The sequence below is a fragment of the Chlorocebus sabaeus genome, chromosome 7 (assembly GCF_047675955.1).
Source record: "Chlorocebus sabaeus isolate Y175 chromosome 7, mChlSab1.0.hap1, whole genome shotgun sequence".
NCBI classification, from domain to species: Eukaryota; Metazoa; Chordata; class Mammalia; order Primates; family Cercopithecidae; genus Chlorocebus; species Chlorocebus sabaeus.
This window is the reverse complement of record NC_132910.1, coordinates 44,938,993-44,966,200: the sequence shown is the minus strand read 5'-3', so window position 1 is coordinate 44,966,200 and position 27,208 is coordinate 44,938,993. Positions and strand designations below refer to the sequence as shown.

Sequence of the window (27,208 nt, the reverse complement as noted above, 5' to 3'; positions counted from 1 at the left end):
TTAGTGCTGGGAATGACTTTTACTTAGCCAAATTACTCTCTTTTGGTTCATCAGTTAAATATGCACTGTATATAATTTAGTAGCAAGGAAGTTACTCATTCCAACTTAAAAGTGTCCATCCTGGACACTGTATGTGGCCAGATTCAATATCTTACATTATTATAAAAATGTGTTTGTGTTACTAAACTAGGCTTTTATATGCCTATCCTTTTTAATGAGTTATTCAGGTCATCAAATATAATTTTCAACTTGCTTAACCTAATTTAAGTCAGCATTTGTAGAATGTCACTTGGGTCAATAACAGCTCAGAAGAAAAAATTAAAAATCAATGAACATCAGAGTGAACATTTTAATTTTCACTTTTTAACCTAAACCTTTTCCTGTATTTAGAAGATTGAATATTAAAGACCCATTTAAAGATATTTAGTTTTTCAGAAGTGTCACTCATCTATACAACTATTTGCAATAACTACAGGGGACCAGTTGCACTATTTCCTGTGTCAACAGAAGATCTGACCTTGTTTTCTCAATAGCTTAGAGATTAGGTGCAGTCCCAATGGAAGAACAGTACATCATTTTCAAAGGAAGGTTTTCTGAAGGATAATGCTGAGTTTACAGATTCCTACTGTGGTTGAAGCTAGTGTCTATTTAATCTTTTACTCCAGATGGCCTTTTGTGACCAAATGACTGCAAATTTAAAAATCAAGAAATTTTTAAATGGAAAGAGCTGGCCTTGGTAAGGAAGATTGGAGATACAAGGTTATTCCTTTTTTTTTTTTTTTTTTTTTCTGTGAGTGAAACAGAAGAATGCACTGCTATTATGAATGTTAGCAGATTTTAAGATCTTTATGGATAAATAGAAGGTATATATACATTTTAAATAAATAAAAATAATAAATATATTCAATTTAATTTCTTTTCAGGAAGAATTTTCTAAAGAGAAAGGCTTGTTTAATTCTACTCTGAAAGGCATTATCAGTAGATTGATTTGATGTAGCAAAGAATTTTTTACCATATATATATATGTATATTTCTTACCAAATATATTTCAAGTAAACAGGTAAACTAATTTTGTGAAATTGCATTTATTCTTCCCAGAAAGAAACTAGGCTGATTGAGAAGAAAAAATAAACTGAAAATGCCTGCACTTTTGCTTTCTCTCTGTACCTTCTCTACCAAAAGGACCAGGAAAGATTTCTCAGAGAAGATTGGCCTTCTTCAGGAGTCATCACCACAAATACATCTGGGAATGAGACGTATCTCTTGATTTACTTGTTAACATGTGTTCCAAAATGGATAACCATATGTGCCTGATCTGCAGAGTAGGAAACATTATGGCTGGATCTTGGAGGTAAAGTTTTTTAAATGTACAACGGCTGGGTTTTGCAACCAGCATATATCTACCTAAATAGGTGTACATTTGTATACCTATAAAATACAGTCATGACTCTTTTAGATACAAATCTATATTTTTGAAGCAAGTATTAAATCTTCAAATATGCCAGATGTGGAAAATAGAATAGGTCTAGAAAAGTTTGTCAATGCTTCCCATTACAATTACATATTTGTGTAAATGTCCTGTCACTTCTCTTCTTAAAGCACTCCATAATTCTCCATTCCTCTCAGAGGAAATGGGAAAGTCTACAAAGGTCAATCTCATCTGAACTCATGGACCTCTCTGACCTCATCTCCTACTAAACTATCCTTCTGGCCTCTTCAAGCAGAAACTTTGCATCTTACACTTCCCTGTACCTGATCATCTTTCCTCCAGATATCTATCTATAAAGCGTATTCCTTCCTATCTTTCAGGATTTTGTTCAATATCAAAGTCTCAAAGAGGCTTCCTGCAACAAATTGAAAATTGTTAACAGTTCCATACATACTTCCAATTCTCCTTACTCTGAACTACTCTTTCTATAGCATTTGAGTTCTGTTATATGTAGCTTATTTATTTATTTATTATGGCTATTATTTGTTACCAGTCTCCCTCTACTACAAGAGGAGCTCCATGAAAGCATGAATATATGTATGTTTTTCTCACAAATATAGCCCCAACAGCCTGAATAGTGTCTGGCACATTACATATACTAAGTGTTGAATGATCTTTAATTTAGACCCAAAACTCTTGGTTCTAAGATATATAATATATGCTTAATGTGAAAAAAATGCTTTTCTCAATTTATGAAACTAAGTAAAATTTGTTCAAATGACTTAAGGGATATGTATCACATAGGAATTCAGACAAATTTTTTGGGGCTCTTATATATTCATTAAGATGTCTGATGAGTTTAGAAGAAATGATGCAATATGATTTTATAAGTACAAACTTGTTTTCTCAGCAGAATAAACTGGTCTTCTGGAAAGGTAACAAAGACATTTCACTTATTTCAAAATATGTTATGACGATGCACGCATGACAAGTTTAACACTTCCTTTGTTTAAGACAGCATTAAATAAAGGAAGTTTATTTCCAGTGTAAAAATTAGTGTAGTTAATTAAGAGAAAATGTCAATAGAACTTAACAGTGTCACAGGATAATGGTTCCTGCTGCTAGATATATGTCAAGAGAAAGATAAATAAGATAGAGTGATTTATTAAGCAGTGCAACACTGCAGGCAATGCATTTCTAGAGGATTATAGCACTCCTTGGGTGGTGATGTAAGGCAGAGGACTAAAGGCTAAGTGGACTTAACCCTTTAACCAGTACAAATATAACACAGAAGCGTGGTACTTGTGGACAGTCCCTGCTGATATAGCAAAATTACTTTCATATTTAGAAGAGACTATAATGGTATCAAAGAGGATCTAAGTTAGAATAGAATGCCATCAACAGTTCCTTATAGCTTTGTAGATAATTATGTGAAGAAGTCATACTATTTCAAAATTTAAAAGCCAACAAAGTTTGAATCACCTTTATATGAAATACAGACTTCTTAAAAATTATTTTAGGCAAAAATTGGTTGCTGGTTTAGGAACTTGGTCATTGTTCTCAGAAAAATCGGTATTAAAACAATATTTGGAAAAAACATCTAAAGATAATTTTCCTTTTAAATAGTTTTAATAGTATAAATTCATTTATTTCAGATTGTTTATATTAATTAAATAATGTCAAAGATGGTTTAAATCCAGAACCAACTTTTGCAATCTGGCATGGCATGTTCTTCGCTTCAAACTGAACTCAGAATACTATCATGAACTTTGATTTTTCTCAGATCAAAGTCACAAAATTCACTTTTTACTGAGAATTTGTTTTCAGATCTGGCGTGGTATATTTTAGTGTTGCAATAACATAAAATTGTGGGAATAGATACTTAACAAGACGCTTTGTAACTTTCTTTACGTTAAATTGTATTTCATAGGTATTTACAATATGTATTACATTTAAGTTTACAATGAAACCACAGTTCAGTAATTCTGTTAAGCTTAACAGCTTTCTTTGAATCCATATTTAACATAGGTTATGTTTATATATAATTGACAAGATTGTTTTAGTTTTATTAACATATTAAACTATCAATAGCTATTAACATATTTTAAAATTATAAAACATTTTAGTTTTTAATATTGATACTGAGGTAGGAGGTGGGATTCAACTCCAGAGGCAGAGCTCAGACACTGAACCAGATTGAGGACTGGCTAAAACAGGGCCAGGGCAGAAGCAGCTTGTAATCAGACATGCCCACCAGCTTGTCAAGTCAATTTACCATCGCCATGGCGATACTTGGGAGTTACCGCCCTTTTCCATGTAATGACCCAGTGATCCAAAAGTTACTACCCCTTCCCTAGAAATTTCTGCATGAACTGTCCCCTAATCTGCATGCAAGTAAAAGTGGGTTATAAATATGACTGCAAAACTGCCCTGAGCTGCTACTCTTTGCCCAGAGGGTAGCCTTGCTCTACAGGGGCAGTGACAGAGCTGTAACAACACTGCCTCTTCAATAAAGCAGTTTTCTTCTACCTCTGTCTTGCCCTTGAATTCTTTCCTGAGCAAAACCAAGAACCCAGCAGGCTAAGCTCCACTTTGGGGCTTGCCTGCCCTGCATCAATACTATGAGAACACCGAAATTAAAAAAGAAATTTCATCATCATCATCATCATCATCATTATCATCATCATCATCATCATCATCATCATCATCATCATCATCATCATCATTTTAACTGGAAAAAGCCCATAGGGTTTCAGACTGCCATCAGTGGCAGTTTGTGAACATTGCTTAGTTTAGAAGAATTAGCCTTCCTGTAATGTTTATGCTTAATATTGTGCTATTTTAGTTGCAAACCTCAAGATATAATTTCCAAAACAAATCCCTAAGTGCACTGTTTTTATAGGATACTAATCCCCCCAAAATCTAAGTCTTTATGAGACCCAAAGGATTTACTATATAAATTGCAAACACTTTGAATCACAACTTATAATTCCACTCAATTTGGGTTCATTAATTTGTATTCCTGGCTATAGTCTATTATAAAAACATGTAGTAATGACATGCTTAAACAAGGAAAAATGTTTTTATAGTTTTTCATATTTGCTTGAATGACATAAAGTTATTGTGAGTTTATTAGCATATGGTTTTTACTATAAACATTTTCATTAGCTAAACAAATTTTCCTAATACATTTCCTTATGCTTGATTATACTATGCTTTTTTAAACTAATGCTTATTTTCTGGAAGTAAGTGATGAATACAGAAGGATTAAACAATATGGCTGATTCTATCTCTTGCTGTGGCCTTCAGAAACAGTGAGGAAATAATAACTACAATGTTCTGTGCCTATTTTATGTCATGAATACAGTTCTAATAGTGTTATATCCATTAGTTATTTTAATTTTCTCAAACACTTGATAAAGTCAGTAATTATTATCTGGGGAACTGAATCACCTAGAGGTTAAAAAACTTGTCAAATATCATATAGCTAGTAAGTGGTAAAAAACAGGATTGTAAACTGAGCTGTCTCTCAAGGAAACAGAAAGACATGAAAATAGTAATTTAATTAGATGTTTATGTTACTGAATCATACACTTTTATAGATAAACTAAAATTTTAAATAATCCGACACTCTATTGAAGCAAAGATCAAGTCAGTTATTTGAACAATTTGTTTCTTCCTTTGTGACTAGGTAAAAAATTGGTTCATGGTCTGTGTTCCATTCTTTCAGTAACACAACTTAGTATGTATTTGACCCAGTTGCAGTGTGCTAAATAGCAGGATATCTGTGAATTCCATGCTCGTGGTGTCTTGTGTTTCCTTAGCATGATAATTGTGATTTTATGATGGAGTTGCATGCTTCCTAGTTTGTGTCACTTGTATATTCTAAGCTCCATGAAAACAGCCATCATGCTGTCTTATTCACCTCTGTGACTAGTTAAATAATTCTTGTTTAATATCCAAGTTGGCGTTTACTAGAGAATGAAGAATTTAAAATAGTAAAGGCAGAAGATATACTTTTAGGACGTGCTAAAGTAGAGCTTAAACAGTGGATATAAACACTAACTGCTAGAAAACAACTGAAGCAGATAGAATAAACTGTGTAGTGATCCCAAATGGATTGTTAATTTGGAGTCTAAGATACAGAGCTGTAAATATAAAGAGACTATAAATTTGGGGTGCAGTCAAAATCAAAGAACAATTTAAATGTGTCTACAGTGCATTGGTGGGTCATGCATTTATCTTTTTTAAAATTTTGACACAAAAAAGTTGCCATAAAAATATAGTTCACTAGTAAGTGACATTGATATATATAATGAGGTACATAATGTGTATTTATACTTCTCTATTACACATTGAAATTTTTCTGCTTTATAATTGTGAAAAACGATCAAGAAAAGTTTGTACCACTTTCAAGGGTATTTAACAAAATGTCATAAGGACTTTATGACCAATAATTTTTTAAAGTTGACGATGGAAATTTTAAATATACTATCATGTCCATAATAGTTGGGTTATAAGGATGCATTTTAGAGCTAGGCTAAATGCTAAGAGTCTTAATTTTCAAAACATGTTGACTTGTTTTTGAAGGCTCTGGTCAGTTTCCTATGCTTTAAAAATATAGCCATCATTATTAAACCTCTAATTACATATTCATATACAAAGGGGAAATGGATTCAGGTTTGGGCACGTCAAATAGAAATTGAATTTTCAAATTTATATTTGAAATAATTTAAATGATGTTCTGTACTACCACCTCCTGTCCCTTGAGCCCAATACTTTAACTTAAACCAATCCTAAATCAGCTTTAGGATAAATTTATGTTGGGGACGTTTGTTCCCATTTTTATTACTTAAGCTGAAGGAAACTGTAATATGGTACTGTAAAAACACTGAGTTCTACTCAGATGTCAGATAATACTATTTTAAAGAATCTATAGCACCTGCTTGTTCTATCATTTAAATTTAGATTTAAAAATAGTTTCTCAAAATCACCCTTCAATTTTTTAGTGTCTCTTAGGAAACAGCTTCTTTGTTTTGTTAAATACTAAAATAGTACTTTTAATTACAGAACATATTCACAGGTAGTTCAAAGGAGTCAAAGAAGATGTTGATTGTACTAGTTCTTGTTTTATAAGCAGAAATATGATTTTTGCCTCATGTCTTTGATTTCTTTTAACTCTTCAAAAGCCCAGTTGAACATGAGAAAGGATTTTCTGACTCAAGTCATGAGGAGTTGGTATCAAGCTAAACAGTTTTCAGGGCCATATAGTATGCACATAGTTCATAGCATAATTGCTTAGAAGTTCATCACAGTTCATTGGGAAGGTAAACCAATGCATTCACAACTTAAAATCATGGCACTATTTTCCAGTAAACAAATTACTGTTCACTATTGGTAGAATCTGAACATTCACTTTCAGCATGAAAGTTCCACTTTTTTTTTATTAGTTGTGAAGAATTGTGTGATAACAAGAAAGAAAATGGGCACTTCGTCATGTTTTAAATCAGCATGGGGAAATTCTCAGGTGGATGCGACAGCACGCAGAATGCATTGTGGTCCCTTTATTAAGGACTGCCAATCACAATTAACAACAATAAGAGATGTTGTTTAAGCCTAAATAAAAATTATGGAGAGCCATTTTAATTTAATACCTGTAAGAACAGAATGTAGAAAAAAACCTGTCTTTGTAGTCGAGTTAACCTGTCACGGGGAATTACTCTCATTTTTCCTCTGTTCACAAGGGTCAGTAAACCACAGAGCTAGTCAATGTCATTTTTGTTATATTCAAATTGAATGTGAAATATTAGATAACAATATAAAGAAATGGCTGTAGTTACTGCATTCCAAGGCTTGAATCCTTTGAGAGTTTGTAAATAGGACATTAGTAAGTTTCATATATTTGATATCTACACTATTAAAATTGATGTCTTTTTGAGTTATTCTTCTATGCAAAGTTTTTAAAGAGATGGTCTCTCAACAATTTCTTCTGTTGCCCAATTCAATGGAAAAGAATGTCTGACTCTTCTTTTTGTGGATATGAGAAAGTTGTGTTCTGTATAATAGTGTGATCCATCTGACAGTAGGAAGAACTCTTTATTTTCTTCCAAAAATTGTCCTGGGATTTCAAAATCAGTGGGTTGTCTTTTATGTTAACTCTTGTGCAACAGCATCAAATTATTTTCAGTATTTCTAACACTCCTAAAGGCCCGCTTTCTACTCATCACTAGCATCTGTGGAGCTATTTGATGTTTAAGAAAACTACCAAAGGAATTTTCCTTCTTTATTCTTTTCAATAATTCTGGCTGCTCCTCTCATCAGAAATGGTTTATTTCGATCTCAATTTGGTTAAGATCCATTGGCGTGATGTTGAACACTCCTGCAAGGACTGTGTCTTTCTTATTTACGGTCATACTCAAAACCTAGGCCAGGCATGGCACATAGCACATTCAAGAAATATTTATTAAACCCTAGTTAAGAGTTATTCCTTATTTCCTTTTGCTACTCATGTTCCTGACACATTGTTGGTGCTTAATAAATGCTTGCTGCTAAATAAACATATATGTAGTTGCTTCAAATATTTTACACGACTAGAAATATTTGTTTCCCATAATCAGACACAAACATCTGAAGATAACTCTAAAATTTCCCTTTGCATGTAAACAGAAAGCAAATTACATACAACTACATTTGCGAAGAAGTCAATGATGTCCTCTGGAGCCCAGATGATAGAAAGAGTCACTGCCAATAAACTAAACATAAGAGACTTCTAAAAATCAAATCCAGTTTCCTTTAAGAATATTAATTGCAAGGAGATGTATATAGACATGGAGATAAGGGAGGACATAAAATGACAACAAAACTTGTATAAAATTGGTCTCTCATTCATGCATTTTACAACCTAATTCACAAGCTCTTAATGTTCCAGTGAAACAGATGTACTGAGTTTATCTCTATAATGGACCATACTGCTTTTGCACAGTTGGATTCCCTGAACTATTTTTCCGGAATGCTTTGAAATTACAGATTTTTTAAAATGTCAGGATTAATAAACAACTCACATATATTTAACATTTTTCTGCTTTTAGCTGTCCTTGAACTCTTTTTTAGAAATCTGTCTGATAACACATGAAATGCCTCTTTATCCCTATTCAATCTGGTATAGTGGCTCAATGAAGACTGCAATTCTGAAATAACAGCTGTACTTCCTCTTAAAAGACTGTATTTTTATTGGAAATTATCACCAGTTCCAACTCAATTGCTTATACATGGACACTGTCATTGATTGATTCTCTTTTCCATAGGGTTTATAAGCCTTTTCTTAATTTATTTTTAATCAGAGCATAAAGATGCTTTCAGTATCTTTTAATGAATTCACCTTTTCATTGTTAGCAAGTGGAAGAATAGCAGCTTTTCAAAGATGAAGTAGCTAATCATATGCGATTCAGCATTATCTGTCATTATAAATTTGTATAAATGTACAATCAACCTACAGGCTGTGCAACTCATTTAAGGGAGCAGTGGGATAGAAAGGTATTTAACATATTTATAACTTTTGTTATCTGTTGCATGTTTATAGAACTAGAAAAGCATGCTAACCATATGGGTAATTCTATTTATCTTTTTTTCTTGGGTGTGCTCCAAAACTTATTGAAATTTGGTCACTTGGAGGAAGAATTCAGAAAGCCAAAAGCATTCAGAAAGAATTCATAAGCATGTCAACATCTTCAAAAAAGGCTTCAACTAAGAAGATGCCTTACTTATAAACTTCTCCTCTTAGCTTTTTACAACAACTCAGTGGGGACATTACAAATAAATTTCTTTTTGGTTTAGTGAGTTTTAAGTCATTTGCAGACAATTTTAGTATTTTATTTGAGACTATAATTTAATAAAATATTGCAGTTAACCTCCATGTTTTATTAAGTATTTAGCATCCATTCTTTTAATTTATCAATATGAATTTATTAAATGCCTAACATGTACAAGGCACTTAACTATAAGCAAAGAGACTACACAGATTAAATAGTACACTATTATATATTCAAAGGATTCAGGTGGAGACATGTTTAAAAAAATGAATTACACTATGGTTGATAACTACTATGATAAATATATCTTGAGGAGTATAGAAGATGGTTCTCAATCCCAGGAAAGACTTCTTGAAAGTAGAGAAATAAAAGAAAAAATTAGAGGATGACTAGGAACTTGCTGTACAAAGGCAGAGAGTGGGAGTAGAGTCTAATCAGGTTGGTAACAAAGGCACTCCAGGAATTGGAAAGAGCAGATGCAAAGGTGAAGAGGTAGGAAAGAGTCTTGTCTTACGGTCAGGGACAAAAACCAGTTTGGAGTAACTGGGTGATTAAATGTGGGGCATGAATGGTAAGAGATGAGAACTGAGCGTTGGACAGGAGTCAGGTGATGGAATATTGTTTATACTCTGAAGAACTCAGACTTCTAAACTGCAGGCATTGGGAAGCCAAAAAAATATCCGAAGAATGGGAATTATGTGTTCATCTTTCCATGGCATGGATAACTTGGGTATATACATATTTGCAGGAGACAACACTGGAAGAAGAAAGACTTATTATAAGACTCCTATAGTTCAGGTGAAAAGTGAGGGAGCCTCGATCTAGGTGACAATCTAGGCTAATCTTTCTAGATGAGAAGAGATTTCCACTTGTAGAAATATTTAGTAGATAAAATTGACAGGACTTGATCATGGTTGGATATACAAGATGAGAAAGAGGAAGATATCAAGAGTTATTTTCAGAGTTTCTAACATGAGTCTGAATGGTTGGTGGTGGATCAGCTGGAATAGAGAATGTGAGAGGCTAAGAAGGTTCAAATTATAAAATGAATTCCATTTTTGGCATGTCCAAATTTATGGTGCCTCTGGTATAGTCAGAGAGTTGCCTAGGTAACAGTTGAATATACAAATCTGAAGTTCAAGAATAGATGATGTAGATCTGGGAGTCATCAGCGTATTGGCAGTTGTTGAAATCATGCACTGAAAAATTGAATAAATGGGAAGCAGTAAGATGAAAATAGAGGTTAATTATATCTAGCTATATCACCTCCTATTTCTGGTCAATTCTCATGTCTATCAACATCCTTGTCATCCTTCCTTATTTATTCACAACTTTGACACATGGCTCAATTTCTTTTTCTCCAGTCTAATCCAAATCATCATTACAGCTGGTTCACCTAACCCTTTAATCTCTCAGTTCCTTGATCAGCTTTGAAGTCCTTCACCAACTCTTAACTTTTGGAATTCGTATTCACATACCTACAACTTGTTCTCCTCTATTACATTTCAAAAAAAATTAGGCTTAGGTGTCCTATTTTATAAATACAGGCTCCAAACTCATTTACAATTATGTTTTCACTCTTTTCCTGTAATATTACCGATACCTCTACTACTCTCTTCTACTACTAACAATTCTATCAATTTTTTTTTTGAGATAGAGTTTCACTCTTGTTGCCCCAGTTGGAGTACAATGGTACGATGTCTGCTCACTGCAACTTCTGCCTCCTAGGTTCAAGCAATTCTCCAGCCTCAGCCTCCAGAGTAGCTGGGATTACAGGTGCCTGCCACCACATCTGGCTAAGTTTTTGTATTTTTAGTAGAGACGGTGTTTCACCATGTTGGCCAGGCTGGTCTCGAACTCCTGACCTCAGGTGATCCGCCTGCCTCGGCCTCCCAAAGTGCTGGCATGCACCACCATGCCAGGCCTACTCTATCAATTTCTACTCTTAGTTTTCATTACATTCACATTCTTGGTCCTTCTATTTATAGTTGTTCCATGTACCCCACGACCTACTATTTCAATCATTATCTACATCAAAATGATCTAAAATCATTTGTCTCGTTATCCCTTTTTTACATATGCCTAACTCTCTGCAGCTGAGTTTAATTCATTGTTTTATTTATTTAGTAAACACTTATGTGACACTTATATAAGCTATATCTAAGAACTTCACAATTTTAACCATTCATTAATTCTCATAAAAACCCATGAGGTGGGTACATCCAGGATGTTTTCTGTAAGAGGAACTCACACCATCACACAAGTTTATGACTCTCAACCTGGAACATAACATTCTTCTTTAATTGGGATGCTTTCTGTGGAGAAATCAACCACCATACTGTGAGAAAGTCAAACTATCCCATGCAGAGTGACCTCATGGAGAGGCCCAAGTGGAGAAAAAGCTGAAGCCACTAGCCTGCAGCCCACATTAACTACCAGATATGTGAGTGAAGTGAACAAGCCTTTGGATGATTTTAGCCTCTGGACTCTGAATTATCTAGCTGAAACCTCAGACATCATAGGGCAAGGACAAACCTTTTTTGCTTCAATAATAAATTTATTGTTAAATCCAACAAAAACCTTTCAAGCCTTAATTTCATTTGATTCTTTGAAATGTTTAACACAGTCAACCAAATGTATACTACTAGCTGCTCTGATTTTCATTTGTGCATTTCTAGTCACTCCTTATGAGGCACCACTGAGCACTCCTCTACCCATTCCTTTCTTTAGAGCTCTGTCCTAGGCTTCGTGTGGGCCAGTGGTTCTCAATCAGGAACTTGCAATTAAGAGCAACTACTCTGTGTGATCTCATTCACTCCCATGTCTTCAAAATTTCCTACATTCCAGTATCTCCTAAATATATATTAAGTCCAGATGTCTCTTTTGTGCATCTGACGAATATTTCAAACCACTAAGCACACATTAGTAATACTCTTTTGAATGTTTCAGAGATAGCTCAAACTGAATGTGCAGCAGAATGAACGTATCATTTCTCCTGTCATATATGTTTTTTTTTGGATTATATTTTTTCAGTAAACGAGATCAACATCCAATATACATAATTTTCTATTCAAAAACCTATGATAAAACTTTATCTCCTTTTTCTTCTTCAGCACTGACCCCCCACCACTCTATAGCTAATCAAAACCTATGGATTCCATTTCATCAACACTCTCCTTTTGGCTCCCAAAGCTACCTTACCTTTCAGCAAGCCACACCAACTCTTTGCTCAGTTATTACAATAGTCTTTTAATTTGTCTCACTTTTCACAATCTGTTCTTATTGTGAATACTTATCAATCTGTTCTCTACATTATAACCAGAACATTTCTAGAGTAAAATTTGAACCTGTATTTTCCTGTTTATTATCTTTAAATATCTGATCATTTCAAGGATCAGTTCAAACTCCTGATAATAACAAATGTAGCTTCAGCCTCATCTTTACTACTTCCCCTCTGCTTGGATTATCTTAATTTCTCTCTCACTTCTTGCTCCGAAATTCCATCCTAACCATTTATGTCTCTTTTTCTCCATTCATCTTCTTCAAGAAGCTCTTTCCATAGTTAGCTCTGTCTCTCTATATAAAGTGTTACTTTTAAAAGCCTTCTCTGTGACATTAACATATATTAAGCTCTTCTACACCTATGTTCTCCTAACAGTCTATGCTTATCCTATCACAGAACTTTCTACCCACAATTGTAATCCCATGTTTATACATTTGTGTCTCATTAGACTTCTGTCGTGGCACTATGATGGCAAAGACCCTCTTGCTCACCATCATACATTCAGTTCTTAGCAAAGTTCTACTTAGATAATGTGGATTAAATATTTACTGAGTTAATTATTAATGAATGAACTAAAAGTGTGAAAAATATACAGTAACAGGTAAACTTAGAGCCCTGGATATGGAAAGGTAGAGGGAAAAGCATGCTTATAAAAGGTTTAAGGGCTAGATTAGAAATGGGCAAGCGAGATGAAGGTTCTAGATTAATCTTTGATTAGTTAAATTAGAATAGAAAAATGAAGTTTAATGGAAGGTCCAACAGAAAATAGGAATAAAAAGTAAGATGTTATTCAGAGTTGTAAGTATTAGCACAAAAGTATAATGTCTCCATTGTAACAAACATCTCTCCTCTTCAATATATGTGTAGAGCTTGCAAGAGACTATCAATTTTCTTACTATTTCATTCTCTATGAGGCAAGTCTCAAGTAAGGAATGCAATAAATATTATTCTATTTTGAAACAGTGAGAACCAAATAATTAATCAGACAAGTTTAAAGAGTTGGGCAGATTGGATATTAAATAACAGAGCAATGACATTCTCTAGAAAATAGTGAAATTGTAAGTTAAATCACCAGTAAAGATTACATATCAAAGTGAAAGATAAAACATAAAATTTCTCATCAGTCTTAAATTAACCAAAGTCTTTTCAATGTCAATGAATATTTTTAATGCATGAAATAATGTCTCTGAACAAAGAACAAATCCTAACATTTCTTACATATGTAAATAATTAAATAGTACCTTCTCTGGTAATAAGTAGTTTCATCCTAGTAAGGCTATTTCTCAGAAAGTGAGTTTGGAGAGAAAAATCAGATCTTGATGTTTTTTGTGAGCTTTACCTTTGACACTCACTTTTGCCTTTGTTGATGAAATTGAACTTGCATCAAAAGACAATGAACCATTATTGCTCGAAACCTGGTGTGTCTGAGACCCACTAGGAGGGAGAAGGAAATGTTCTTTTCTGAGCATTGCTGTGAGGACCCTTTAGAACACTTATTGATGTCAGATACAAAACCTTATTAACTAAATACATGGCATGGGAAACATCACATTCTATTTTTTTTAAATACTAGAATGTAGTTTTGCTCCTTACCTTGTTGTACAAAAGATCCATACACAAACCACATGGAGTTGTAGAGAGTAGTAGACGTCATTGATCCCATTTGTAACCGTGGGGGATTAAGCCAGTTCAAGAGGTAGACCAGTAGACCCACCAGAAGGACTGTGCCAGCAATGCAAGCCCATAGAGAGAGATCAAATGGTGCAAGACAGGCAAACATATCCACTGTCTTTTCAGCCCTTCGAAGTAGTACCCCCACTGAGTAGTCCATGTAACGTGTTGTAAAGTCCACCACATTCTCACGGTCAGGAGTGATGGTTAAAGCAGAAATCCCTATGTCGGCTCTCTGAGAAATTGAAAGAGAAAGGAATACATTAACAATGTGAAAAACAATTTCATTTGTGCCACTTCAGCTTGCCTCGAGGAAAAAAAACAGATGCCTCAGGCAATATAAATCTTTTTATATAAACTGAAAAACACTGCAAAGACTTCTTACAGAAGAGCCATGTGTAAATTTTGAATTTCTTACTGAAAATCTTGCCCCATCAGAGTCAGACAAATTACCTTGTTCATATTATCAGCGCATGTAAAATCAGTGAAGAATATTTCAGACACAGATTACACAGGGAGAAAATCGTCTTTTTTTCCTGGGTGATTTTTATCAAAGTCATCATTAATAGTAAAGGAAAAGCTTATGCTGGAGAATCCTTTCTAGGAACATGTTCCCAAGATATTCAACATGTTCTTAACACGTAAATTATTAGGTGGGTTATTTAGAAACTTCAACATGGCATTTTACCATTGGTTTATATTTCTCGGCATAGAAATTTATACTATTGGGCTCTAAACAGATTTGTTAGTTTTTACAGCACTAAGTTGTCTATGCCAAAGATTACTAACATGATTGTATTGCATAAATGTCAGAAATATTTTAATGAACAATTAGTGATTAAAAAAAGATAATTCTTGGAGTAATAATCCCTTTTTTAATGTGTCTTCTTAGATTCTCAGTGATAGCACTAAAATGTACTATTTTACTTATTTAAAATATAGTAGGATCTCAGTACAGCAGAGGGTAGATGACTTCACATTTAAATTGCATAATATGATAATACATATTTAAATATCTAAAAGATGTATCTTGTTTGAAGTAATGATCTTCAGCTGTGATCAAAGCTGCAGGATGTCCCTTCCAGACAAACACAAATGCTAGTAAATTATTTTTTGAACATTTTCTCGTTATTTTCTTTTTAATTGTTTCATGAAAGAAGATAAAACTTGTTTTATAGCTTTTGGGGACAAAAACCAAGAAAGACATGAAAAGTAACATGCCCAGTAGAACGCTAAACCGACTTGGATGAATCTAGTGTCAAAGTAGTAATGCTTTTAAAAATATTCTAGCTAAAGTTAAGCAGTGTGTGTATGTATTTGTATGTCTGTGGGTACCAAGTTCATATATATTTGTTGCTAGGCCCTATGCTAAGTATTTAAGGATTTTTTTTTTTTTTACTTAGTCATTACAATGAGCTGTGAATTATGCGTTTTCCTCTTCATTTCATAAGTGGAGAAATTAAACCTTAGAAGTTTAAGTAACTTGTTCAGATCTCAGCAAGTAAGTACAGAAGCCAGATATTAAAGCTACATTTTTCTTATTCCAAAGCCTGTGCTCATAATCATTTTACCATATTGCAGCTATCAATCATTTTCCAAATGAACCATATAGTAGGCACTTAGGATAATTGGTTCTAGGAAAATTTTTATATTAAAAGAGTGTGAAATTTTGCTGTTTAAACTGTACTATTTACATTATAACAAGACCATATTAGTATATGTACCATGGATCTACAATTATTAACTGAATGGCATCAAACTTAATAACACTATATGAAAATGAACTTGCAGAAAAATATTGCTTTCAAACTCATGTATTTAACTTTATAACAAGATAGTGGGAATTGGGTCTTTTCAGATGGAAAATCTAACCTGGATGTTTAACTCCCTTGTCCTGTCTTTTCTGAGCTTTAGTTTATCTATTTGTGAAATGAATGTAACTGTTCAGTATCATTATTGTGAGCTGACTCGTTTATCTTGATCTTAATGATAAATAAATAACTCTCTAAGATTCAATTAGGCTCTCAGAAGATGCATTTACTTTTTCAGGCCATTAAAGTACTATGGATCAGTAATTTACTAATTGATCACTAGTGACCCAAAGCATTTAATGACTCAACCAAAGTCAGAAAATTCCACCTGAGGAGGAATTTACTGACAACATGTTGATAGTATTTATAAAATGTTCATAAATATTTTTCTAATAAATAATTACGTTTTACTTTTAAATGATTATAAATTGGAATAGTTACTGATTTTAATAATAGATACTTCTAAATCTCACAAAGTGAATTTTTAAAATAGAAGAAAAATATCTAAAGTTTTTTATTTAGGAAAAAGGAGCTGATTATTTGTATGTGCTAAACTGTTTATTAAATTTAACAATTACTTGTCATATATCTATAAACAAATTCCTAAATTCTGGTCTATTCTCAACACTTGGCTATTCTATTTTCAAGGAGAAATTTCTAGCCTCCCTGTGGAAGGCATATTAGAATCATATAATGAAATTTTTCTAACAAATACACACACACACACACACACACACACACACACACACACACACACACTCTTTCCTGTCTCTGAGTTTTGTATAGTCATTCCTAAAGAGGTGCTTTACTCCATTCTTCAGAATCAATGATACAGCAGAACACTGTAATGGATAATAAGTATGTGGTAGTCCTTTCTTATATTAGAGGTGCTGCACTGAAGCAAAATTTTAAAAAAGGCCAAGGACCACTAATTCAGAAAGACAGTTCTAAAATTTCCTAAATGTCAATAAACAACATAACCAGAAATAATCAAAGATAACGATTTATTCTTACCCTTCTTAAGTTTTTATTTATTTGGTCAACTCACTTGTCCACTTTTTACAATGACTTTTCACATCTTTACTCCCACTGTTATTACATAGAGAACACAGAAGATGTGAGATTAAAATTCATACTTATTTCTACATTCCAACCTATAGCCCATATGCAGTCTACTCTGTTTATCTGCTTCCACAATATAGGAGCTGTCCCCTTTTCTAAGACTAACTTTCCATCAGTAAACATATCAACCTCCATTTCAGATATTTAAGTCCCTGTCTCATGCATTCAACACCATCCTATTAACTAGATTTCCTATTAAAAGACTCTTTGTTTCTTGTTAAAATGAAATCAAAGAGATTGAGCCCTTCCCTCTACCCTCTGGTTACTCCATGTTACCACCTTTTCTCTCTATTTTTATATATCCCAGTCACTCTGAGAAGACTCTTTTCTTCCTATATTGTTGGGTACCCTATTCCTCATGGAAAAAGTACTTCTTAATTATTGTATTGTTGAACATAGCAGATATACGTCAAAGCTCATCTGATCAGGTCTCTTGACATTTAGCACTGATGATCTCTCCCTGCATCACAAAGACAACTTTCCCTTGAATTTAATGACATAACATGCACCTTTTTTTTTTTTTTTTTTTTTTTTTGAGACGGAGTCTTGCTCTGTCACCCGGGCTGGAGTGCAGTGGCCGGATCTCGGCTCACTGCAAGCTCCGCCTCCCGGGTTCACGCCATTCTCCTGCCTCAGCCTCCCGAGTAGCTGGGACTACAGGCGCCCACCACCTCGCCCGGCTAGTTTTTTGTGTTTTTTTAGTAGAGACGGGGTTTCACCGTGTTAGCCAGGATGGTCTCGATCTCCTGACCTCGTGATCCGCCCGTCTCGGCCTCCCAAAGTGCTGGGATTACAGGCTTGAGCCACCGCGCCTGGCCTCAACATGCACCTTTTTCTCAGTTCCTTTTTCAAGTTCATGTTAGCAGTTCTCTGGACTTGGGCCTACATCCTTTTCTCATTTGAGCTCTTCTGTGTTCATTACTGCTATTGTCCCCAACTACACACGATTTACAAATGTATATTTCTAGATGTGTATCTGAGCTCTGGGGTCTAGACTGATTTATTCAACTACATAATTGACATTTCTGCTAAATGACTCAAAAATACCTCAAATTTAACATTTAACCTACCAACATCATACTCATGATATTCAACCAGTCCTCTTCCAACATCTCCTGCTTTAATGAATGGTGACTTTTTACATAAGTCATAAAACTCGTTAGCCTCATTGTCTTCTCCAGCCTATGCCCCCTATTAAATCTATCACTATTGATTTTACCTCCTGAGAATCCTAATATCCATTCATTTCCCTATTTCCAGCTTTCATCATTTTCCTAGGCTCCAGCTCCTTGTAAGACTACCTGAAATCTACCTTTCTTCCTCTTCAATCTCCCTATTGTAGCCAAAGTAGTCTTTCTGTAGAGCAAATCTGATCCTGTCTCCTGCCACACTTCAAAAATTTTCAATGAATTTGCATTGCTCTTTGGAGAAAGATTAAAAACATGGTCTATACAGGTTTAGGTAGGCTATCCCCAACCTGCTATAACATATTCATATTGTACCATTTTCCCTTTCAGCAGTTCTTCCTGATGTATGGTCTTTGTACATGCTGTTCCCACAGTCTGGATTGACCCTCCTGAAACTTCACGTAAAAGCTCAGTTTGATTTTCATTTTCACAGGGAAGCTATCCACTATCTCTTTGACTGGAACAATCATTATTATTTACACTATCAGAAATTTACATCCATCACTTTACTAGCCATTAAGACAGCTATAAACTTACATATGTTTATATAATCTTTTCAATAATGTTTGACTCCTCCACTAGGCCATAAGCTCCATGAAAGCAAGGATTGTGACTTTTAAAAAAAATTACCTATCACATTTTCTGGCATAGAATTCATGGTCAATAAATACTTGCTATGAATATATGAATAAATAAAGATGGATCTCCTACTAATCTTACATTACCTAATTATTATAAATCTTTTCCATCTTTTTGTCTGCATTCCCAACAGAGAGGTATTTAAATAATAAAAAGAAAATGGCAATATTAAAATTGACTGCTTTATAGCAATGATAATAGATTAATATCCTGAATAATTATGTCAATAATTAAAGTAAGGTTCTTGATTTATCAGTATATTTATGCTTACATTATTTGCAAATAGCTAAGATAATTAGTCATCTACTATAGTAAATTCAATATATTACAAAATATTATATGTCAAATATTTAATGTAAAATGACTATTTAAATTTTGATTAGGACTAGCACTAAAGCTGGAATATAAATACATTTTAAAAATTATTTTAATTATATAGTCATAATATTTTCCTTGAGAGAAGATATAAGATTTGCATTCTCTCAAGTCATGAAAAGGAGATGGATGGATTATACAATGGAGCATGATTAATAAGCAATATAATCACTGAATCTTAGAAGCTTAGAGAAATTGAAATACATTTACTCTAAATTTAATCTGAAATAAATGATTATATGTAACAACTAAAGATCTAATTTATTATTGAATATAATGCTAAGAAAATTATATTGGTAAGATTAATAGTTATGCATTTAGTTAGTGCTTGCTATATACCTATATACCAAGTGTCATGTTATGTGTTTTAAATGTATTATTTTAACATTACACCAAGTCCAACTGCTTTTTCTAAGAGGAAAAATTTGCATTTGAAATATTCTAATTATTATAAAACTTTGATTTTACAATGAATTAATACCTGCTTCCTTGTACTCTTTATTAGATATCTTAGTTTTGTCATCCATACATTATGTTATCATTCTAAATAGATCTGCCCTATGACAAGCTTTCAAACCTTTCCCAAGATATGATGATTTTCTATTCCTCAAAATACTTGTCATTCTTCTGTGAACATAGTCTAATCAGTTTCTTCAATTGACATAAATTATACACTTTTTAAATAAAATTGGAGGCTGAATCATTTTCATTAGGTGATTTTTAATATTACCTTATCCTAAATTTAAGGTTAAATAAAATTAAAATTTTTTAAAAAATAAACACTATCAAACTAGTAGCCCACATAGTCTTATGCAATTGAAACAAATGTTAGATTTTATATTTGTCTAGGTAATCTCATTCTTTGGTTCTTTTGCATCTTTCACATCTACTGTAATCTATACTTCTCATTCATTATGTCAACTTTATTTTACCAGGTTTGAGCCATTCAGAAGTTTGAGAAGCAAGCCTTTAATTCTTCATTCACATTACTAGTGAAGTACATACATTGGCAAGTTCAAAGTATGGCAATATGCCTCTAAAGTTCTATGTACTTTGATGATAGCTCACTAGTTAACACTTTAGATATGGCTTTTCAATCACCTATAAATATTCTTTACTACATTGCCATCAAGCCAGGTTTATCTATAGGGTTTTAAGTGCTTTGTAAAAGGCATTGTTGAACTCAAAATACCTATTTAATCAGATATTCATTTGCTCATGAATAACTAATGCTATAAAAAACATGAACTGCTGTTTTAATCATTTAAAACACATCTGATTAATAATCCATTATGTTATTTTATCTGAGAATAAAATCAAACTCACTGCTCTATCAGAATGAACATTTTATTTCTGATTTTGAATATGACAATTCCAAACTAAATATCACCTCTGTTTTTCATGTTTTGCACATATTGCTTGCAGTAATTCACATATTACCCAGGAAACGCATTCATTCCAGCTTTAAATATTTTTTGCAAAAAGCAGCAGCAAAACAGTTACTGAAGAGTTTTGGCACACATTTAACAAGTACTAGCTCTACTTCCGCCTATCTAACTTTCTAAACTATTTGTTTCTTTCTCTTGCTCTTCAAGAGAATAAACCTCTGTAAATATTTGAAATTTCTTGATAGTTTTCTTAAATATTATTTGATTTTCTTTGGTCTTCAAATAATATTACAGTGTAAAGATTCCAGGTTTGCCTGGGAGAGAGTAAGGATTGAAGAAATGCTAAAGGAAGGAAGAAAGGGAGGAGGAAAAATGGGAGGGAGAGGCAGGAGAAGGAAGGGAAAAAGAGAAGGAAGGAAGGAAGGAAGGAAGGAAGGAAGGAAGGAAGGAAGGAAGGAAGGAAGGGAGGGAATGAGGGAAAAAGGGAGGGAGGGAGGGAGGGAGAGAGAGAGGGAGGGAGAGAGAGAGGGATTACAGATGTGAGCCACTGTGCGTGCCTGGCGTTATCATTCTATTCCTCATTTTAAAAAACATTGAGATTCAAATTGAAATTTCAAAAGACTTTATTTTAATTTTGAAGTAATTTCAAATTTTATAGCAGAATTGAAAGAACAGTAGAGAACTCTTGTATGTATTTTACACAGATTTTTAAGCTTCTGTCACGTTTGCTTTAGCATTCTCTCCCTTTCATTCTCTCTCACACACATACACACACACACCCTACACCTGCACCCACAGAAATACATGGAGGGTGGGAGAGAAAGAGGGAGGGAGGGAAGGAGAGAGGGAGGGAGGGAGGGACAGAGGGAGAGAGAGAAGGAAGAAAGAAGGAAGAATGTATTCAAGTCTTACATCTGTCAGTCAATGATATATGACTTTGGGCAGGTAGCCAAAGATTACTCATCTCAAACATATATATTTCAGTATAGTATCAAATAGTTGTGTAAGGGCTGACATTATTACATTATTGTTGATTTTAATGGGATTGTCTTTATACTGTTTTGACATTAAATAAGAGGTTGGTAGTTTGAGATAGGCAATTATCATTCTAATTCTTCCTTTATTTAACTTAATTAATTTATTTATTTTGAGATAGAGTCTTTCTCTATCACCCAGGCTAGAGTGCAGGGGTGTGATCTCGGATCACTGCAACCTGCATCTCCTGGGTTCAAGCAGTTCTCATGCCTCAGCCCCCTGAGTAGTTGGTATTACAGGCGTGTGCCACCACACCCAGCTATTTTTTGTACTTTTAGTAGAGATGGAGTTTTGCCATGTTGGCCAGGCTGGTCTCAAACTCCTGATCTCAGGAGATCCACCGGCCTCGGGCTCCCAAATTGCTGGGATTACAGATGTGAGCCACTGTGCCTGGCGTTATCATTCTATTCCTCATTTTTAAAAAACACTGAGATTGAAATAGAAATTTCAAAGACTTTATTTTAATTTTGAAGTAATTTCAAATTTTATAGAGGAATTGAAAGAACACTAGAGAACTCTTGTATGTACTTTACACAGATTTTTAAGCTTCTGTCACGTTTGCTTTAGCATTCTCTCCCTTTCATTATCTCTCACACACATACACACACACCCCCCACACCTGCACCCACAGAAATATATGTAAACATATATACTTTCTATAATATATAAACATATAGGAATATACATACTTTTTTGAACCATTTGAAAATACGTTGCATACATCACACTACTTTATTTCTTAGCACCTCAGGATGTATTTAATGACAACAACTATATTCTGTAACAGCATTGCATACAGTTATCAAATTTAAGAAATTTAACATTAATGCCATACATTAATCTATAGTTCATATTACAACTTTATAATCTCCCCAATTCTGTCCTATCCTAACAATCTAGTTTAGTTTGTATGCCTCTTTAGTCTCCTTCAATCTGTAACAGCATTGGAACTATTTGGTCTCCAAGGAACTGACTGAACTCACATGTGAAACACTCCACGTTTGGTCCTTTTTGTAGAGTGGTCCTTTGATAATTTTTTTCTTTTTCTTTTTCTTTTTTTTTTTTTTTTTTTTGCGAAAATTGGTTTAAGTTCTCTATCTCTACAGCAGTCAATTTTGGAAAATCATATTTTTCCAAAGATGTTATCAGTATTGCTCAGGTTTTCAAATTTATTTGCATAAAGATGTACAAAGTAATCTCTTCTAAATTTTCCCCTGTATCAATAATTATTACTCCCTTGTCATATCTTACCTTGTATGTTTGTACTTATCCTGTTTTTACTTGATTAAATTAGCTAATGATTTATCTCTTTTATTGATATTTTCTAAAAAGCAGGACTTAATGTATTAACTTGATCTACTATTTTTTCTGGTAGTTACCTTATTACTTTCTCTTTTTATGTTTATTATCTTCCTTGTGTCATCTTTTAAAATTTGTTGTACTTTGTATTTGGATATGAGAATCTAATCTATTTCTAGTTTTTCATTTTTATTGATATAAACTTTGAAGACTTTTTTCTTTTTTCTTTTTTTTCTGAAACAGAATCTGGCTCTGTCTTCCAGGCCTGAGGGCAGTGACACGATCTCGGCTCACTGCAACCTCCGCCTTCCAGGTTCAAACAATTCTCTACAGGCATGTGCCACCACACCCAGTTAATTTTTTGTATTTTTAGTAGAGACAGGATTTCACCACATTGATCAGGCTGGTCTCGAACTCCCAACCTCAGGTAATCAACCCATCTTGGCCTCCCAAAGTGTTGGGATTACTAGAGTAAGCTACCACACCCGGCCAAGAGTATTAATTACTCCTTTAAATATTCTTTGCTGATTCTGATACATATATTTTTATTACCACAAATTTTTAATTTTTTTTAAATTTTTCTCTTTTCTACAGCTGTTTAACAAAAGGATTTCTTAATTTCAGGTGAAAAGCCTTCTCTTATTATTCTTCTAAATTTCTAGTTTTATTGTATTTTGATCAGGGAACACTATTTGTAATAAAGTACTTAAATGGAACTTAATAGTGTTTTCTTTGAGGCCAAGCAATATATGATTGGCTTTTGTCAATGTTCCATGTAGGCTAGAGAAAATGGCATATTGTCAGGTTATAGTGTTTGATCCATATCCCAAAAACGTATCTTATTTAATCTATTCTTTATGTCATTTATTATGGTGTAGGTTTTGTTATATTTACTGTGTTTTTCTATGTAGCTTGGTTTCTTTGGTAATTTTTCTTTTGCTATCTAGAAAGATTTGCACGTTTATTATAGTTTTTACCTCAATATTTACAACTTTTACAATGCTTTACTCCTTTTTTTCCCAGTTAATCTTTTGAAAATTTTAAATAAAATCTGTTACTCTCACTTATTCCCTAAAATGCATTACAATAACCTATTTTCCCTACTTTTCCCTTTTCCTTTGATTTTTAAATACTATTCTTTCATTTTTAGAGCATATGACGATTTCATATTATTATCTAATCCGTGTCTCCAACTTAGCTTACTATTAGTCATTTTGCTAAAGATTCTCCTGTTACCTTTTGGTTGAATGAAGCTCATTCTGTAATAAACCCTGCTTGGTAATACTTTACTATATTATAATATGCTGATGGAATAAATATGAAAGGACATTTAAGATTTTGGATATTCATATCCAAAAGAATTTTGTAATATCTTTACTTTAGTAAGTGATATTGAATGTTTTTTCTTTTATTGTATGTGATTTCTTTGTCAGCCATTCTTTTGGGAATTACTCTAGCTTTTCAGAATTAATTGGGTAACTTTTATGAAATATTTTAATCATTTGGTCTATTCTTTCCTGAAATGAAGAAAACAGGTAGGATATAACATTATTAATTTGTTTGTAAACAAATTACATTTTTGTCATATTGCACATATATTTAATTGTTTTCTATTTCTTCTAGAGTCAATTTTAATGATGGGATGTTTTCCTTGATAATAATTCATGTTATAAGTTTCTTTCAAATAATTAAGATAAAGTTGTGCTCAATGTTTCATCATGCTAGTGAAAATTTTTCTTAATTGTGGTATGCACATTCTTTTTTTGATACTATTATTTATGCATTTCATTTTCTGAAACCAGACATGCCAAAGGTTTTTTTTTGTTTTGTTTTACATCTTCTCAAAGAACTGTTTTTTCCCTTCAGTTAATCCTATTGATTTATGAATTCTAAAATATAGATTTTAATGCATTTTCACTAATGGTTTTTATTTTGTTTATCGAGTTGAAGGCTTGATAAATTATTTTAATTTAGTAAATAAGTAGAGTTGAAAGAGGAACATGTTTCTGTAAGCAAAGTTTTAAGAACAGTTTACGTGTAGTGCTTTTGTTATCATTATTTTCTAAATAGTCTATACGTTTAGTTTTTATTTCCTCTTTGCTCTAGGAACAGTGTATGAGAGTTTTTTCTCATTTGCTGTTTTTACTTCCAAGCAGTTTGAGATTTTGTCTTTGTTTAAAATGTTACTCATCTTAATTTTATTGTATTTTAATCAGGTAATTTGTTAGGTATTACTTACGTTGTATATAAATTTTGGAGGTTGGGGGGCGCATGATATATTATCAATTTTTATAATTAACCTATGGATATTCACTGTCTATAGGACACACATTTATATCAAATATATATTCATTATGCTATTTATATTATATTAAATAAAGTTTAAAAATGTTATCTTTTTAGTCTTCTCTATAAAAACTCACATGTTGATGGTCCATGATTCATAAGTAACTTACAGATGTGTTTATGTTTGACCACAGTTTTAAAATACTTCAGCCAGAATTCAAAATTAGTAAAGTCTACAAAAAAATTCAAAGTTACAATTTTATGTGAAAATTGTTGGTGTCTGTTTCAAGCAACTCGTTGAATCTGAGAGACAGCGCCCCCTTGGAAAGTTCATGAGATCTTCAATTCATGTTAGCTCTCACAATTCAAGTACACTGTGTACATAGGTACTATATACAACTTTACTTTTTTATCTTAACAGCCTGATCTCTATTAGGTATTTGAATTTATTGTCCTTCATTTTCTTTCTTGGTTTATTAGTCTAACTGATCAGCACGGCAGATTACATAAGATAGCCACAAAGTTCTTCCTATTCTGGTATTCCCGCCCGCTTGCAATGTACTGTTCAGCTCTTCCAACAATTGGTGCAGTCTATTTCCCTATCTTCTAAATCTGTGATTAGCCAGGGACTTGGTTTGATCAATGGGAGAGAAGCAATGTGATACAAAAAGAGCACTGGAGGGCTGGCACAATGGCTTGCCATCTATCCTGCTGTGCCAGGAACCCTGGATCACCATGTGAAAGAGTCCTAATTTGCTTGCTGAAGAGTGAGAAGCCATGCAGAAGATAACAGAAGTGCTGCTACTGAGCCACAACAGCAAGTTGGCAATGAAATATTATGCTCCCTGCTGAGCTCATACCCTGCTCTTTTCTGCAGATTGTACCCTTCCAAATTAGGACAATTAATGGATTTTTTCAGGGTCACGTAAAAAACAGCTATTTTTTACGAGTGTGCTTTTTTGAAATCTGCCAATTCCTGGTTCATGGAGGGCACCCTTACTTAATTTAGAGTACTGTTTTAAAATTTCCTCTAATTTTCTATGTATTTGTCATATCATATGAGATCTAAAAAGCGGAAGGTAGATACTTGTTTTCTTCAACATCTCAAGTAAATAGATATTTCAAAAATTTTAAAAATTTATTTAATGAAATCATTTTAAAATGTCTTCCAAGCTCAGTAGAGACATAGGAAAATAAATATTTTGACAGGGCTTACACATGATAAGTCAGTGAATATTATTTTCAAGTGCTTACAATGTTATTCATTTCCCAAGTTTTATTAAAAATGTGGAAAAGGGAATTCTCTAACTTGGATTCCCAGTGACATGCAGTAATTTAAACTATGTTAGTGTATTTAGCTGAACATGGAGGTTGGGCCAATATAAAAACAAAACATAAAAGTGAAACTTTTATATACCACAGAATGGCTAATAAGTCTAACATTTATAAAACATAGAGAAGCAAAACTAAGATGAAAAATAAATAAGTTTAAACACTGAACTGTAAAAACTGTGTATGAATACATTCTAGGTTTTAAATGGTCAAATTATATAAAATCAGCCTATTTTCTTCCTGCAGGTAAAAGAAATGCCCAAAATATCACTGGCTTAAAAATCAACATGGAAGAAATTCCCTGGCTGACTGTCCCAGGTTTATCAAGCTTTCAGAATTAAGAACCAAACTTATTTTTTCTTGCTGCTCTGTGCTTCTCAGTACATAGCTTCCAATTCATGTCTTTAGAGGGCTGCTTGAACACAAGCCATCCTATTAACATTACAGCCAGAAGAAAGGAGGAAGACAAGAATAAGAATAAAAACCCTTCCTTTAAGAACATTTCTCAGAGGCATCACATGATATTTCTGCTTAAATATCACT

The 27,208-nt window shown here is 33.2% G+C and overlaps 1 protein-coding gene across 1 annotated transcript in view; it reads right to left on the bottom strand.

Annotated features, from left to right (window-relative positions):
- Nucleotides 1–27,208, bottom strand: part of GRID2 (glutamate ionotropic receptor delta type subunit 2) — a 1,473,259-nt gene that overhangs the window by 288,337 nt on the left and 1,157,714 nt on the right. The window contains exon 11 of the mRNA XM_007999282.3: nucleotides 14,114–14,426. Within this exon, the coding sequence (XP_007997473.3) occupies nucleotides 14,114–14,426 (313 nt within the window). The remainder of the gene's footprint in view (nucleotides 1–14,113; nucleotides 14,427–27,208) is intronic.